Here is a 19,285-nt window from a genome sequence, read left to right as displayed (position 1 = left end):
ACATATCACTACTCCACATCCCTAATATACTTTCACACCTCTAAACACATGCTGAGATCCCCTTCGGTCATGACTGACCATGGGATTGCACCCAGAAAGTTACCCTCCCAGACACAAGTCTGGGCAATGATGTTTATTGAAGACCAGCAGTCGCCCATGCATACCAGTGTTATCCAAGGGAAAGGCAAAGGCCGATGTGGCTTGGCACATGTGATGTTGCAACTCATTTCTACAGCTGAGTGAACTGGAGCAACGTGAAATAAAGTGTCTTGCTCAAGAACACAACACGCAGCCCGGTCCAGGATTCGAACTCACAACCTCACGATCGTAAGCTCGACGCTCTAACCACTGAGTCACGCGCCTTCACTCTAAACACATACATGACATTAATACATACACCAATGCTCAATTACAGACAGATACACTCTTATACTAACACCTATACACCTGAACTTTCTTCTCTCTTAACTTCTCTACCATAGAACAGCATTCCCAGATGACTTCCAACCCTTTGTTTTTTTTCTTCAGACAATTTCTCTTTCTTATGATGAAGGACTGATGTTTGAAATATTAAGACACTTTTTCTCTTTTAAAGTGTGAAAAGCTATTAACATATTTGTGAAACTTTTTCTCCCATTTACCATATTGTTCATTGTATCGACACCAGATGCTCGATGTTTTCCACTAATTTGACCTTAGAACTCCAATTTTGAACTCTATATTGAATTACTGATCTGGGATTATCCCAGATTACTTTTGGATATCCTTTTAGTTATCTGCATTACTTGTAATCTTCCATGACCTCTTTACTGTTTTCATTTCTGTCCACTCTCACCTTTTCTCTCTTCTTTTTACTTTCTTGCCTGTTTTCTCACCCTTTCTCCGGTTGCACACTTTTATGCATCCTTTTCTTATTCTTTAATACTAATTAGAAACAACACACTCCAAGTAGATTTTCTGCTAGTGTAAGTTGAATTGAAAAACTATGACGTGGACACAAATGGCACAATATGTATAGCGTATTATTGTATAGTAATCAATATATTAAACAAAAATCAAAACCTTATCTAACAATAAATACAAAGTTACTGCAAGCTGAGAAAATAACTCAAGACTGTCATCAAAGATCCATGGTTTACATATTTGTATATGACTGAATGAAACACTAAATAAAAAAGATATTCTTTGTAATTTTGATAAGTAGATATAATGTATAAATCTTCACAAATATTCTCAAAGTATCTCGAAGAAAAAACTTTTGTAATCACTTATTTTTAATGAAAAAAAGTCTGAATAGAGGCAGCTGAGAGATAGAGTGTGTGTGGGTGTGTCTGTGAGTGAAAGAGAGAGAAGAAACTGAGGCTCTCTCTTTTACTCTTTTATTTGTTTCAGTCATTTGACTTCGGCCATGCTGGAGCACTGCCTTTAATTGAGCAACTCGACCCCAGGACTTATTCTTTTGTAAGCCCAGTACTTATTCTATCGGTCTGTTTTGCCGAACCACAAAGTTACGGGGACGTAAACACACCAGCATCAGTTGTCAAGCAATGCTAGGGGGACAAACACACACACATACATATATATATACATATATACGACGGGCTTCTTTCAGTTTCCGTCTACCAAATCCACTCACAAGGCTTTGTTCGGCCCGAGGCTATAGTAGAAGACACTTGCCCAAGGTGCCATGCAGTGGGACTGAACCCGGAACCATGTGGTTGGTAAACAAGCTACTTACCACACAGCAATGAAAAGTTCTAAGGATACATAGTAAACAATGAAGAGGTGGAAATAGAGAGAAAAGGAGTTCAGCCATCAGACTTGTTTATCAATGCCTGTTGCAATAGCAGACCATTGTGAATGCACTAACATCATGCATTAACATTTCCCATGCTGCTCTTTGCTCTCCGTTCCTTATGACATTATGATCATCAAGCCATGCTGACCTATACAGAACTGAAGGATTGTCCTTCATTTTGATGTTACCCCTACTACTGAAGTGTCTCATTTGTTATCTTCCAATAAGTTCCTTCCTCCTTCCTACCTACTACAGCCTCTAACCTCATCAATGTAATCCGGTGACTCTACCACATAATTCCTCTTCAAATTCATAAACCTGACAACCCCAGCCACCCCATCTCTACCTGTAACTGCTGTACAGAACATATTCCCACCTACTTCGACACCCACCTTCAACAACTAGTTGCCATTATCCCATTGCACATTCAAAATACTAATCACACTCTCCCTTTTTTTTATTCCTATATGCCACTCTCACTCATTTTCTCCATGCAAATGAAATCTATACTGTCATTTATCATGAACACATAACATACAGTGACATGTGGCTTCAAACTCAGCCCAACCGTGTGGCACTTTGGACAAGTGTCTACTATAGCACCAGTCCAACTAAAGACTTGTGAGCAGATTTGAAAGAGATATACTGGGAAAAGATCACATGTGTGTATGGATGTATGTACTTGTATGTGTAGGCGCAGGACTGGCTGGGTGGTAAGAAGCTTGCTTACCAACCACACGGTTCCGGGTTCAGTGCCACTGCGTGGCACCTTGGGCAAGTGTCTTCTACTATAGCCTTGGGCCGACCAAAGCCTTGTGAGTGGATTTGGTAGACGGAAACTGAAAGAAGCCCGTTGTATATATATATATATATATGTATATATGTGTGTGAGTGTGTTTGTTCCCCCCAACATTGCTTGACAACCGATGCTGGTGTGTTTACGTCCCCGTTACTTAGCGGTTCAGCAAAAGGGACCGATAGAATAAGTACTAGGCTTACAAAGAATAAGTCCGGGGGTCGATTTGCTAGACTAAAAAGGCAGTGCTCCAGCATGGCCGCAGTCAAATGACTGAAACAAGTAAAAGAGTATGTATGTCTCTCTGCACCCTTGTCTTGACATCATGTGATGGTTGCAAACAAGCACCACCATCATATAAGCAATGTCATTCATTTCCAGCCTTCTGTGTGGAACATGTCTGACCATGGCAAATAATACCTTACTTGGAAAAAGGTTAGGGTTAGTGATAGGAAGGCAGCCAGCCATAGAAAAAAAATCTACCCTAATAAATTCCATCTGACCCACGCAAACATGGAAAAGTGAATGCTTAATGATGATGATGATGACCCATATACACACACATGTATGTAAATGTACATACAAAGGTGACTGGGCAAAATTTGATGAGTTCGTTTTTGTCTCATTTTGCTTTTCAGGAACAGCTTGATGTACTGGTAAATAGTCAAGAGAACTGGAGAGTATAAAGATTAACCCTTTAGTGTTTAAACCGGCCATATCCGGCCAAAAGTATTCTGCCTGTTTTATGGTAAAACTGGCCAGATCTGGTCTCTAACACCAACCCTACAATATCGTTTTAAAAATTAACAGCTACCTCATCAAAATCTCATAGCTACAAGATAATGCATGATTAGTTCAAAACAATGTAGATAAGAAAGGATTAATTTTGGTAGAATAATGTGAACACTAAAGGGTTAAAGTAGTAATTAAGAAAAAGTTAGCTGACATGGAGGACTGGAAGCCATTTGAATATCGGTTTGAAATTCAGACCAGCAATTCTGGGGTGAGGGGATAAGTTGATGACACTGCCTCCAATACTCAGCTGGTACTTACTTCAACTACCCCAAAAGATGAAAGGCAAAGTCAATCTCAGTGGAATTTAAACATAAAGATGGACGAAATACTTATTTCTTTACTACCCACAAGGGGCTAAACATAGAAGAGACAAACAGGGACATAGGTATTAAGTCGATTACATCGACCCCAGTGCGTAACTGGTACTTAATTTATCGAGCCCGAAAGGATGAAAGGCAAAGTCGACCTCGGCGGAATTTTAACTCAGAACGTAATGGCAGATGAAATACGGCTACGCATTTCGCCCGGCATGCTAACGACTCTGCCAGCTTGCATTTTATTAGGAATGCTAATGATTCTGCCAACTCACCACCTTATAAGCCATTTGAATATTGGAAGAGTTACCTGTATCATGAGGATTCACAGTAGGTATCAATATGCCCAAATCATGATGGCTGCTCAGTGCTCTATGAACAATGTAATAACCTGTATGACATGGACATCATGAAAATCAAGTTCCCCCAAACTGTGATGGTCTTGATTGTGTTTCCAATGAAGGTGATGTCATGCTTCTCCACATTTATTAACAAGGCCTTAGGCTCAATTCAGATGGATATGTGAAACCGCTAAAGACTGGTCAAACCCTGGATGGAGAGGGTTGCTGGTGGAAGGTCATATGTATGGCAGGAATATTTGGCTCCTTGCCATACTTCCAGAAAGAGAGTGATATGGTTGTCAGAGAATTTCTATGATTTCAACAGACCTAATTTCCTCTGATTGTAATCCCAGAGATTACTATTGTGGAGCATGGTTGAAAAAGACCTCAAACTGTTCAGCTTGCAAAACCAAGGTGTTCAAAGATATTCCAAGGATACAATGAGGAATGCATGCACCAAGTTCCAGAGTCATCTTAAGGCTGAAGATGGCTACTGTTCTCACCCAGCCATAATCTAGTTGATTTTGGCCCTAGAAACCCACGCTATTGCTGTACTTCTGGATGGGGTAGTATGAACTTTTGGCATTGTGCAGAGATGTCTTACTATGTGATGTCTGGATTATTCTGTAGAAGATTAGTATCAAAAGGGGTTTTTGACTGCTTGTATTACCTTTGTATCATCAGCATAACTAGTAAGAGTGGTTGCCTCCATAATAGACAGCATGTTTGAGAGAGCTACCAAAAACAACAGTGGCATGAAGACAGTTCCCTGAGGCATCTTCACTACTGACATCTCCATGAAGAGGGCTCTATTGGCTGCTACGGCTTGGCTTCTGTCTTTTATGTCATGTAAGCACTCTCCTCGTTTTCCAACTATGCCAAGTCCATGTAGTTTGTGACACCATCTTGTGATGAACTTTATAGAAAGCCTTTTGCAAAATTAAGAGATATGTCCACATTTGAGCAATTCTTAAGTTGTTTCAACACCAAGTCACAATGCTGCAGAAATTGTGCTGGGCAGCTCCTTCCCTGGTGGAAGCCATACTGGGTATTGGGAAACAGGTAATTATCTTCTAGTAACTTGATCAGCCTCCTCCTGACAATCCATTCCGTGACTTTGCTGATATGTGAGTTCAGAGAGTCAGGTCTAATTTTTAACATCCACTCTACTTCCTCCTTTATATAACATTACATCTTGCTTTAACTTTCTGGGAAGTTTACCAATTGCAAGGATGCTTTAGAAGAGGATCTGCAGTGGCCTTGTGAGGGTCCATTTTCATTTCTTTAGGAGGATTGCTCAGAATTCATTAGAGCCAGTGGATAAGCTTAAGCCTATTTCTTCAATAGCTGGTATTACATAAATTTCCCTTATCTTGATAACTGACATGCCTTCATGATGGGCTGTAGTGTCAAAGAACTGATCAGGCACATTTATTTGCAAGTATCCCAGAACAGAGATGTAAAAACACTTTTGAATTGCATATTTAGTATTTCACTTATCCACTTAAGTTCTGCAGTCGGTGAGCTATTTTCTTCAAAACAGTGACCCTATCTTGTATTGTACTGAAGCAAACTACTTCAGCAAATCTATAAATGGCTTTAGGGTTTGTCTTTACATTTTTTACCACTTTGGCTTCTTTTTCTGCCCTCTATTTTTCACGAGAGTTCATTTTCCATTTCAAGTGATGCTTGCTTGAAATGGGATTGCCCACAATTTGAGATTTTTATCAGCTCATTACAAATTTATATTCAAGAATTGTTTTTTTGTTGGTTGAACATTCTCTCTGAAGCAAACTTAATGCATGTGGCTTGCATGACAGTTATAATGTGCTAAAGCTTCATATCAATGTACTGAGAGATTACCTGACCAGTTTATTTCAGAACCTTTTTTTGAATACCTTTCCAATTAGTTTTGTGAAACTTCAATCTGCAAAAAAAACTGGAAGCTTCTAATAGGCTGTGTATCTGCAATTTTCTTCAGATCATACACAGTTCTGCTAAGTTATGGTCCAAGAACTCATTTTGAGAAAAATTATATAATAGATAATTATTTAAGAATCTTTTGTTAAAATGTTTTCAAAAAACTATATTCATTAAATAAAAATGTTATAGCTGTTTTATGAAACCAGTCTTGATTTGTGATCATTTTAGAATTTAATTTAAAATACAAGGGTGTATTTTAGTTAGAAATATAGCACCAAAAGTGTTTAATTACCAACAGACATACTCCAGCTACTGGCTTACAGGCATTTTGTCTCTTCTTCCCATCACACTTTTTGCTAATAAAATAGCCTTTCTTGTATCTCCTCTACTCAGCACCCCACCACATGTTAATCTAATTCCCCTGGTCCTGCACTAATCTCTCTGACAAGCCTTCCCCCCTCAGATCACCAGACCTCTAGAATCTTTTCTTTGCTCATGAATAACAAACAACTGGAGATGTGAAGAGCCTTATTGCTGAGAAAACTTTTATGCTTTGAGAGTTTAAATGTTCAAACTAATAATTTGATGGACTGATTTATTCATATATGGTGAATCAGAAAAATGGGATACATTATGTTGTTTAATGAAGCAAGACATGTATCTGTACATATCCAATTTTCCTCTGCAGTTTAGAATTGATGTTTTTCAATGAAATGTGCTTTGGCAAACAGAAGGTCCATTATATCTGTGACCTCTATGAAAGAATCATGAAGTAGATGTACAATAATATTCTCATTACTTCAGTAAGTACAGCAAAGTCCATGCTTTTCTGAGGAAGTTTAATAACATTGGAATATGTATAGAGTTGTTACCCCATTTTTAGAAATGATTGAAATATTGTTTTCTAACATAGGTATAAGGCATCAACCCTGGTAGAATCTGAACCTAGAATATAAGCTGCAAGGCACTTTCTCCAAAGCTCCAAAGATTCAAGAGTTCACATTAGCTTTTCCTCACTAAAGCTAATTTATCTATTGGAATTTACACTGACTGATAATCTATTTTAATAGAATTAACTTAATTTATAAACAATAAAATATAAGCATTATCCTTGATAATGCTTGTATTTGGTATGGAAATGAGAAATGCTTGTATTTGGTAATGAAATGAAGAAAAAAAAATGAGAAATGAAGCTTTAAAGAACAATAAGTAACAGAGATATAATGCTCCATTATATACAACTGACCAACAGGGTTTAGTTATTCAAAAGTGAGAGGAAGTCTGTAACTGATATAGAAAAGAATACATCAATCAAGCTCGTTTTAACAGAAATCCCACTGTGAAAGCCACGATTTTGTCTCCACTCCTGACCGAATATTCTCTACAAAACTTGTCTAAAACCTCTTTTTCTAATTTGACCATCATATATATATATATATATATATATATATCATCGTTTAACGTCCGCTTTCCATGCTAGCATGGGTTGGATGATTTGACTGAGGGCTGGCGAACCAGATGGCTGCACCAAGCTTCAATCTTGATCTGTCTTTTATTCTTTTACTTCTCTCAGCCATTTGACTGTGACCATGCTAGAGCACCACCTTTAGTTGAATTAATCGACTCCAGGACTTATTTTGCCAAACCACTAAGTTACAGGGACGTAAACACACCAACGTCAGTTGTCAAGTGATGGTGGAGGCGACAAACATAGACACACAAACACATAAATATATATATCCATATATACAACAGGCTTCTTTCAGTTTCTGTCCATCAAATCCACTCACAAGGCTTTGGTCAGCCCAAGGTTATACTTGAAGACGCCCGAGATGTCACGCAGTGGGATTGAACCCAGAACCATGTGGTTGGGAAGCAAGCTTCTTACCACACAGCCACGTCCGCACATATATCCAATTGCTCTATCCCATCTGGTCTTGATGCACTCTGAAGCTACCTTTTTTTTCCTTTTCTCTTTCCCTCTCCCTGTCTGTCAAGATATTTCACATTCTTTCAAAATGTTTTAGAAGCTAGAGTATATTTGAAAAGATGGGGGATAAATTCCTGTGAAGATGAAGAGAAAGAAACACTAGAAACTATTGTAAATAATTGTCTCATCTATCAACCTGAATGTTTTTCTCTCCTCAGTGACAACCAGTATGGTTTCCATACAGCTATAGCTAGCAGAGGTTTGCATGTGTCATTCATTATTGTCTTCAGTTTTGAAAGCAAAAGCTGTTACACTTCATTAGGTCTGACACAATAATTTCAAATCTTACTTATGATATTCATCCATTCTTATTTATTTCAGACACACCATTGCAGCATTAGCCCTCGCTATCATTTCTGGTGTAAAAATAATGTCTCCCACATTCTTCTTTCTTTATCAATGATACACTCTCTCTTCTAATATAAACTCCTATGTAGATGCCTGTGCCGGTGGCACATAAAAAGCACCATCCGAACGTGGCCGATGCCAGCGCCGCCCCGACTGGCTCCTGTGCCAGTGGCACATAAAAAGACCATCCGAACGTTGCCAGCGCCGCTGGCACCTTAAAAGCTCCAGCCGATCGTGACCGATGTCAGACCCCCCCCTGGCACCTGTGCAGGTGGCACGTAAAAAGCACCCACTACACTCGCGGAGTGGTTGGCGTTAGGAAGGGCATCCAGCCGTAGAAACTCTGCCAGATCAGACTGGAGCCTGGAGCAGCCCCTGGCTTCCCAGACCCCGGTCGAACCGTCCAACCCATGCTAGCGCGGAAAACGGACGTTAAACGATGATGATGTAGGTGATCCTTCCAAGGATCATCTACAAAGAAACAATCACTAGACATATCAAGGAAACAAAATTGTAACTTAGCATCTCTGGGCAGCACACAGCTAAAACATTTAAAACCTCAATAAAAGCTAGCTTCAATCTCAGATTTTTCATGGTAATGACACATACATAAACTACCAAATTACATTACAAATCCCTTTTATTGTCAGAAAATAATTTAATCCAGATAAGTTGCTAACTCCATAGAAAACTCACATCAAAAGACAGCTCACATTTATGGAACAGTGTTTCTGCAGCACACATTAACATCCTAAAGGGCCTTTAAAAGGACAATTAACACTTCAAAACTGTTTCTTCTGTGTCTTTTTTATTTATTACAAAATTACTAGTCCCTTAGAGCAGTGCTTCTCAAACTATCTGATGTGGCGTAGCGGCAGGGTCCCCCCCACACCAATGTGTCAGGGAGCGGTAATATTTCTTAGTAATATTAATTTATACCAGAAACAATATATATAATGGGCAATCTTTCGTCTCTAGTAGACCTTTCCGTCGATTTCCGTAAAAAAAAATGTTTTTTTTTTTACATATGGGCTTGCGGGAACTTTTGAAGTAATGAGAGCGAAAGAGACTAAGAGAAAGCGATTGTATGACGAGGGAAGTTCTTTTGAAGTTACCGTGCATGGGAGCATTGATGGACATGTGTGTGCGTGCGTGTGTGTGTGTTTGATGGGGTGTGGGAGACAGACAGTATGTTGTGTAAGTGAAGTGCTTCTGTTAGTGTGTGTGAAGAGACAGAGTAATGTGTGAAAGAAAGAGATAACTGAAATTTTTAACTCGGTGTATGTGTATATGTATGTATATTACTTCAAAAGTTCCCGCAAGCCCATATGTAAAAAAAAAAAAATTTTTTACGGAAATCGACGGAAAGGTCTACTAGAGACGAAAGATCGCCTACATTTATTTTATAAACAAATAATACAATGTTACACAAGCAGATAAGTTGTTTACTGCAGTGCATAAGGCGAAATTATTGAAATTATGCTATTGTTTGTTTCTTTTCTGGAAACTCGCTGAGTACCGGCACCGGTCCGCGGACCACCACTTTGAGCAGCACTGCCTTCGAGCATATTTAACTGTACGTCCTCTTACTCTCAGGCCTCGTCGGTGTTTGTTTCACCTCGATCGGAACTCACACTATACACTTTGCCTAGTCCTTCATTATTAGACCAGCAACACTCTGAAAGTCTCTCAAGTCTTGCAGACATCAAACGCCTCAATCTCACCAAGCTGAGAGGGTTTGCAAAGTTCCAGACAACTCAATCCTCCTATGACAGACGTATAAAACTAAAATAAAAACGATCAATGCTAATCCATGTATTTTATTATTATAATTTTTTTAATTCTTGTATTTTAAATATGTTAGCTCTGGTTACAATTAGTAAATGATGTTTTTTTTATCTCATAAAAAAAAACAACAAAAAACTTCCAAGTATTTTTAAAGCCACAACATCAAACCATATAAGAATATCTGCCTTTTGACAGATTGATGTATATTTATGAGTAGAAAATTAGCTTGAAATATGTTCATACTAATGGTGAATTCTAAAACAATGTGAACTGTCTTTACTACTACGTCTGGAATTGTAAAAAAGTGAAATCATAAACGTCATTCAAATTTTAATCAGAAAAGTTACGTGTAAATTAAAAATAAGTGAAATAGGAAATCTTGCTTCTAATGTTCTGCTTAGAATTTAGAAGGCTATAGAGTAAATAAAATACAATAGAAAATATGTCATTTGGTTCAAAAATATATTTCTTTGTAACTTACTACAAATAAAATAATAATTTTGGAATTATTTACAGGGTAAAGCGATGCTGTGTGTGTGTGTATACATATATATATGTATGTGTATATATATATACGCACGCGCGCGCGTTTTTATTATTTTTTTAGACATTAAACAGGTTATATGATAACCATATGGCAATTTACTATCATATTTAAGATGAAATACTTGTAAAATGGATAAAATTCAAGAAAGAAAGTGGAAATTTTAAATTACTATTGTACCATATGTCCACTAAATTTATCAGAGAACGGTTTCTTTTCGAGGACTCACCCCTACCAAAAAGTTAACCAGACAAAAGGATGTCAAACCTACAGTATATAAATATGAATACTGATTGTGTTAACCAACACTTTCGATGACTGAATACCCAGAGAAATACTGAATTACCAAAGAGTAACATAAACAGTCACTTCTACTTTCTAAAAGTTAAAAATTTTAAAGTCGCACATTACTATGTGACGTCACAAAAGCTGGTGTATTCTCCAAGAGTTAAAAACTTTTAATCAAATCATAAAAAAGGCACACAGAAAATACAATCCAGAAGATGGACATGAAGTTAGATTTAAAAAGGGGCAAAAACGCAGCAATGAAATATTAAACATATCCTTGAAAAGTAGACATGACAGCACAGTATGTAACCATGTGCTCCAAAATCTTGAAATTACTTCTCTCGTCACAATAAAGTTCAAATTATCACACAAGACTATAACTTAATTTTACTTACATATCATCCTCTTGTTGCTTTCTCTTAGGTTTGCCCATGCTTAATTACAGTACGCATACAACACCTTGGAATCTCACGCCACACGCAGTTAACAGCATCAACGGAAGACACCGGAAGTTGCTAAGTGCTCATGCGCTTCATCTGGTAATTTCCTTTACATATATTCGTCTCCACATGTTTTATGTTCCAAGTACGAATGAGTAACTGATGGTCTTTATATTTTTCAGAGCTTAGCTGCGTATACTTTTCAAAAAGGCCTCTTGGTGCAGTAAAATAACTTTCAACACAACAGTTGTTTTTATACACTTTTTTTTTTGGCCCGTGACAAGTAAAAGCGATTCAAATTTTAAGATTCAAATATCCTAATATATACCCAATTTGCTAAAAATCAATATCTTAATATAACCAGATCAATCGCTAGTGCGATGTTTCTTTCATCAAGCATATCGTCAACTTTAAATTGTGTAATTTTGATGACAAACGAGCTATTCTCTACTTGGTCATTTGTCTATCATGACTGATACTCTAAATGCATTGCTTTCAAAATACCCTTAGGTACCAACTTCATTCGCTCATAACGATATAAAGTTCTTTGGTGGCTAGAGATCGAGACACAGACATCAACATCATATTTCAAATGCTATCAAGTGTCAAGTCTTAATGCAAACATAGACCTGAGTCTCTACTTAGTGCTCAATTATTTGCTCTTAAGAAAATAGTGACATCCCATGGCACTTGGTCCAGAAACTAGTGTTCAAGGTTTCTCTTTGCCCTGTAAGAAATCAGGTACTCTGAACTTTCACGTCACCAGTTTAGTGTTGGTGTTACACATGGTTGTGAAGTTATTTTAGTCAACAGTCCCTTGGGTGGTCCAATGGTAATATTAGTTTCAAATTTTGGCTCAAAGCCAGCAAATTTTGAGGAGTTGGGCAAATCAAATACATCAACCCCAGTGCTCAACTGGTACTTAATTTATCAATCCTGAAAGGATGAAAGGCAAAGTAGACCTCAGTGACATCTGAACTCACAATGTAGACAGATGAAATACCACCAAGCATTTTTCCCAGCATGCTAATGATTCTGCCAGCTTGCTACCTTGCCCAATGGTAACATTAAAACCTGATGTTAAGAATATCTTCAATCAAATCACTTGTAGTGCAACTGATATGAATGCTTACTATCCAAGACTGTACTATTTAGTTTTGAGATTGTTCTGTAATAACTTGAAGCTCTCCAGTCCTCTTATTCTCTGACATAGCCATCAACAACATTGTAAAAAGAGAGTTTCATAAGAAATGAATATCTGGTATTTAGATGATACGGATCTTTTCCTTTTGAACGGCACTTTGTAACATAATTTCTAGGTAACTAAAAAGTTTTAAACTTCGTATACTGGTAGAATGTGTTTATAAAACATCATTTTCTCTTGGCTTTATTGAGAAAATTCTATAGTTTCTAAAATATTTCATCTGAAATTTTGAGCATTTCGGCAATTTTAACCAATCGATTACCTCCATTGAGCTAAAATCATTTGCTGCGTCTAAAACTGAGACAACATCCTGTCACTAACCCTAACCCTCACCCTAACCCTAAATTTTTTTTTCTTAATTATTAAATTCCGTATACGTACGGAAAGCATGTGTATAAAATTATAGAATTATTTTGTTTGTTAATTGTTTAAATTATTTTCCATTGCTTTCGTTTTTTACACGCGTAACAATTAAATTAATTTAACAATTAAGAAAAAAAATTTAGGGTTTGGGTGAGGTTTAGGGTTAGTGACAGGATGTTGTCTCAGTTTTAGACGCAGCAAATGATTTTAGCTCAATTAGAGGTGATACATTGGTTAAAATTCGAAAAATTAAACTACGTTAAACGAATTACAATTTTATCAAGAAAGCCAAGAGAAAACAATGTTTTATTTTGACACATTCTACCAGTATACGAAGTTTTAAAGTGTTTAGTTTACTAGAAATTGTGTGCCGTTCAAAAGGAAAAGATCCGATGATACTAGTGAGACAACTGCAGGAGGAATACCTAGCTAGAAGCTAGTCTTTATATGCTTAGTACTTGTTGACTAGAGAAGGTCACCTTTGACAAAGTTCCACATTCTGTAACTTAGCAATCACTAAATAAATTGGGCTTGTGAAGCAGTAGAAGTGAGCATACCAAAAGCAAAGTAGCTGCAGTAAGACTGAGGAGAAGGTTCAGAGAGCTGATTGCAAAAAGCTTCTCTCTTATAGTAAAAGACAGGCTGTGTGATAAGGGCATGTGATGTGTATAGAGAATGACAGGTGTGTGAAGTACTGACTACTCAAACTGGGTGGAACGTGTTTTTGTTGTTGTTTGTTCCTTCTCGAGCCATGCCTGGCTCATAAGGGGCGGTTTCCCGGTTTCCTTGGCATATAGGTTCCCCACCTGGACGGGACGCTGGTCCATCACAGGTGAGCTGCAAGATGCAGGAAGAAAGAGTGAGAGAAAGTTGTGGTGAAAGAGTCACCAGAAGTTTCGCCATTACCTTCTGCCAGAGCCGCGTGGAACTTAGGTGTTTTGCTCATAAACACACACATTGTCCAGTCTGAGATTCGAACCTGCAATCCCTCGACCGTGTGTCCACTGCTCTAACCACTAGACCATGTGCCTCACTCGGGTGGAACATGTGCAAGTGGGAGACCAAAGAAGACAGGATGAAATGGTGAAGACTAATCTCAAGATGCTGCACTTCATGAAAGAGATGACAAGGGACTGTGCTGATTGGCAACATACAGTTCTGGAGAGAAGCCAACTGTCAATGCAAGCATGATGAAAAGTACATAAAACGGTAGTAATAGAAGTTTCCATTTGCTGTCCTGTCACTCCACTTCATTTGATATCCTCTCATCATTCAATCACTCCTCTCTCTTTTATTCACTGTATTTTGCTACGTATGTAATGAGGAGTAATATTGAATCTGTTGATATTCAATCTCTTACCAATGCCTACATCACTTAACTTCTCACTATTCTATCAATACATATACACAGAGAAATTGCACTAGATCTGTTGATATTTTTTACACCTTCCTCATTCTGGACTACTAGCCATCATTTAGTATTGATATCTATCACTCTCTCACAATCTCTCTTACTATTATCCATCTTTCTAACTATTTATCAGTTGCTCTCTTCTTTACTAGCAAGCCAACTCCCATTATCCTCTGCCATTACTGTGTCCCACGCCACCACTGTCTGTCTCTTTCTCTCATGATTCTTTTCACATTATCTTTTTCATCTCTTCCTCTTCTACCACTCTTGTAATTCCAATTTACACTAGCTTCTTTCACCCTCTCATCTTAGTTTTGTCTTTTATCATCATCCTCTCCTATTTTAACTCTTTTGACCACATTGTTTTGAAGGAATGGAGACAACATACAAGAATAAAAGCACCCAGTACATCCTATAAAATGATTGATGATTGCGGAGGTACACTATAGGGTTGAGAGGACCCTATAGACTTATGAAGGACATTTTAACATCTCTAATGCTAGTATCTTGATAAAATGTGTCCATTACATTCTGCTAAGTATTTAGTGTCAGGAAGGGTATCCAGTTAAGAACCAACACAACTGAGATATGGTTTTCCATCCTGGAGGACTATAATCAGAATTGGTTCACATTCAGAGTACTGCCCTCTAGTAGTCCTCTAAATAACAACTGATTCAGACCATGATAACCTGTCTAACTCATGCTAGCATGGAAAGCAGATGGAAAATGCTGTTGTTATATATATACAGATATATGTATGTATCATCATCATCATTTGATGTCCATTTTCCATGCTGGCATGGGTTGGACAGTTTGACGAGAACCAGCAAGCCAGAGAACTGCAATAACTTGTGCAAGGAAAAGGTTAACTGTAACTTTGAAATTTTGGTTTGCTTACCTTAGGTATGATATACTTAGGTTCTTTCTGGTTTTTTTTTTTTTTTTTTTTTTGTCTTGGTAGGGGTAGTGATGTAAGTGGTAAGCTATGGTGTTGGTAGATAGAGGAAATAAATGTGTAGGAAGGGGGAAATTGGAGAGGATAGGAGGAAAATATGCTTTTGTAGATAGTGAAATATTTCTTTAATTCTATGCCTAACTGAACAGTAACAAAATTTCTATCTAAAACCAAATAATTTCTTCACCATACATTTCTATTGACTCACAATCTAAAAAAAAAAAACATGCTTTTCTCTTACCCTTCTCAACTCCCACTTCCTACACAACTACTTTCCTTGTCTGCCTACACCACCTAATTATCACTTACATTATTCCACCTATCGAAAAACAACCTGTCAAAGACTATATAAAGCCAGAACAAACCAAAGTAAATCATAGTCCAATGAAGGTAAGCAATCCAAAACTTCAAAGTCAATGTCAGTCTTGTAAGTTAATGAATAAGTACTTTAGTAAATAGACTTGAGTAATCCTTCTGTTTAATGTAAAACTATTTTTATATTTAACCAACACAAGAAACAGTTATAAATATGTACGGGTATAGACAGATGGACGAATGAATGAATATCTGACAAGCTGAAGGAAGAAAATAAAAGATAAGTAAAAAAGAAAAGAAGGAAATTAAGAAAGCATTAGCATGAATGTAATTCATGGTATTCACTGCGATGCAGGAAAGGAAAATTAAACACACACACATTAAAACATACGCATAAAGGTGCTACAGCTAAACAGATACACTTCTATACACACACACACATATATATATATATTATAGAGATGTACTTGCATAGCAAGTGACCTGATCTGAGATCGTGTGCTGAAACAAAAACAATTGCAGCATGGAAGGTGTTTATAAGCCATTTAAAAACACACGAAAACTGTTAGATTCACCTTGATATTCAAATTCAATTTTCCAAAACATTTTCATCGATTTGAGACTGCAACCTGTTCACTGACAAAATTCCATGCTGCATCTCTTTAAATGGCTGATAAACACTTTCCATGTTGCAATTGTTTATATATATATATATATATATATATATATATATATATATACAAAATGAGAAAATGGAGAAACATACCTAAATCAATCATCAACCATCAGATAATACCCAATCAATACTTTATTAAACCATTACACAACACCAATGATATTATACATAATATATTACAAATATAACAAGACATAGAAATAGAAATAGAAAATACATTTACATTGTAGCTGACAGCTGTTTCATCCCATGGAGGGTTGAATTTACAACCCCTATCTAATTTTATAAATATATATATATATATATATATATATGTGTGTGTGTGTAACGGATTTAAATTGATTAGCAAACATTATATTGATGATGTTGTAGTCAGCTGGTGTGACGATAATAATTTGTTATAATTGCATGTTGTAGGATGTGAAAGATGAACAATGCATGAAGTTTTAAGGAAAGTATTTATTTACCGTTACATTACAATACCTTGCCTCAACGGGCAGGTTATGGTAAATCCAAAAGCATGCAAAGTAAAGTTTGTGTTTGGGTTCTCTTCATTGTTTAATAGTAATTGCAGAGACAGATAGAATGATACTGTAAGAGAACATAATTAGGGCTAGTGAGAGTGAGAGAGTGTGGGACGTTGTCTTTCTTTTTCCCTCTGGCCGTTTAGTCTGCCTGCTTCCATGATTCTAGTGGTCAGTTCACTAACTGATTGAGTCGTCACCGACTGGTGACTAACTGATTTTTGTTTGGGGTGTTCTTGCTTTTATAACAATCCAGAGGGATAAACATACCATTGAAAACAATAGATTTAGTTGGTGGTCTTGTTATCTCTATTCTAGCTTTTGGTGAAGTAGAAGAGGTTAGAAAGGGTCAAGTGGTGAAGACATTATTTCGGCCTAGCTAAAAGCATCTGGAAGATGTAAAACTGCTGCCAGAGAAAAACCATTGTTCCATTGTGGGAAAATTTCTGTAGCAGTGTTAATTTAAATTTGGGTATGGTGGATCGAATCCACTTCATGCATGCAAGATTCACTACATACACTCTCTTGCCAGTGAGGTTCCTGGAAGGAGCGAACAATCGAAGGAAACAAAGAGATGTATGGTTGAGGAGAAATTTTGCACATCAGGAGAAAGGATCGTTGAAGTGTATATGGGACAGTTTTCTATTTGGATTAGTTTGAATAGCGGTGTCACTTTGCATGCCAAAATGTGTGCAGTCAGTGACTGGGTAGTACAGTAAATGAGTGCATGTGGGCATATACAGGAGTGCAGGTGCACATTTCGAAATTGACTGTAAAATAAGCTGAGATGAGCGAGTAAGTGCATTCTCAATCCATGATATGAAAGATCTTCCTGCAGGGTTGCAGTGTGTGAAATGCATCTGGTGCTGTTGTCATGGTTAATTGCTGAGTTAGCAAGGACGACAGTGTAAGCATGCTGGAGTAATGCGCAAGACAGATAATTTGCTCTGTTAATTGCGTGACCAAACAGGGGGAAATTATGTCTAAACATGAGCGCAGAGCATGTGATCATCTGATGTGCTTCGAGTCGGGAAAAGAATTGAGTTGACGCAGATGTATTGCAAAACAAGGAAGTAGATGCATAAAATACAGCATACAGTATTGAATATGCCAGTGATTAATGCAGTAAGGCTGAGGCTGCCAGCCGGTGCATGAGGTATTATATGCCTCAGTCATGCAGGAACAAAAGTGTGGTATGCTGGTGCATTGTAAGGGACAAACAACTTTATGTATGTGTGACTGACCTGGGTTCTTACAGAGATGAGTTGTGTCTAAAAGGGTGCATTGAGCGTGGAAAACAAGCGAGATAGGCGTGTGTGGTGCATGAATGTGACAGTGTCAACGTATGTGTATGAACAATGTGTGCAGATGCGTGTGCAAGGCCAGGCTGTGAGGAAAGGTGCATGCGTGTGTGTATGCAACAATACAAACATTTTCAAAATGAACAATAAAAAGTACAAGCAAAATAGGAATAATAATATAGAACATTCAAAAAGATATGCACATGAATTTAGCTGTTTTAGTGAAACGAGTCATCATAGAATTTGTGCTTCGCGGAATGTGTGCATTGTGGAATGTATGCATCACAGTATATGTGCATCGTGGAATGTGTGCATTATAGAATGAGTGCATTGTAGAATGTATGACTCGTAAACAAATGAAAGTGTGCAGTGCAAACAGAACAATAAAAAAGTGAAAATAACAAACTTAACTGGAAATAGTGTCCTTTGTTAAAAGTCTACTGCTGAAAGTGAAAAAAAGATATGCATGCAGAGAAAAAGAGTTGTTCAAAGTCTATGTGAGAGTCTTATGTACGTGCAAAAGTTCATTGACAATGCAGGGTTTGTACGTTGGGACGAGACGAAAAGCATGTGTGTGCCGAAAAGGTTGCATGTGCGGGCTTCTGTATTTTCTTCCAGTTAGTTTCTGGGCATGTAGGTGAATACCTTGTGCAATGGCAGTGTTGCATTGTTGTGAAGTGCACCGTAGATTGCATTGCAGTATAGTACTTTCTGTAGTAGGTCGATGGAGGGTGCATCTTGGTGGAGACGAAGGTTATCATTATTTTTCCTTGCAGCAAAATGCAGCAGCATGTAGCATCGGAAGGTATCAATTCTCTTTACACGAGGTCACTATACTTAGCTCTCACTCCCCAATTCTGTCCTTACACTCCTGTTCCTCTGTATCATTGCTATCCAGTAGCCCCCCCCCCCCAACTCCATGCATACCCAGGTCTTTCACCACTTACTCACACTCTTTAATCACACTCCCTTCGCAATATCCTGCCACTTATATTATGGCATTTGAACCTCAAGGGTATGCCCTAGCATTTGTCACCATCTATATCTCTCTCTCTTTCTTTATTCAACCATCCCATTTATATTCTGATCCCTGTTCCTTGTGAGTATGCCTGGCATTTTGCCACCATCTCTATCCTGCTGTCTCCCACTCTCTCTCCTCCTGCACTTCCCT

General features: G+C 37.6%; 1 protein-coding gene and 1 long non-coding RNA gene across 2 annotated transcripts in view; one reads left to right on the top strand and one right to left on the bottom strand.

The window, feature by feature from the left end:
* Positions 1 to 11,474, bottom strand: part of LOC115216369 (eukaryotic translation initiation factor 5B) — a 71,319-nt gene extending 59,845 nt beyond the window's left edge. The window contains exon 1 of the mRNA XM_029785635.2: positions 11,321 to 11,474. Coding sequence (XP_029641495.1) covers positions 11,321 to 11,358 — 38 coding nt within the window. The 5' untranslated portion in view covers positions 11,359 to 11,474. The remainder of the gene's footprint in view (positions 1 to 11,320) is intronic.
* Positions 4,258 to 14,171, top strand: LOC118765061. Its single transcript, XR_005000910.1, has 3 exons — positions 4,258 to 4,331; positions 4,766 to 4,768; positions 14,152 to 14,171. It is a non-coding gene; the product is annotated as an uncharacterized LOC118765061 (long non-coding RNA).
* The last annotated feature ends 5,114 nt before the right edge of the window (positions 14,172 to 19,285 follow it).

This window comes from Octopus sinensis, linkage group LG10, assembly GCF_006345805.1.
Source record: "Octopus sinensis linkage group LG10, ASM634580v1, whole genome shotgun sequence".
Lineage (NCBI taxonomy): Eukaryota > Metazoa > Mollusca > Cephalopoda > Octopoda > Octopodidae > Octopus > Octopus sinensis.
Note: the sequence above shows the minus strand (reverse complement) of the source record. Positions and strands in the feature narration are given on the sequence as shown.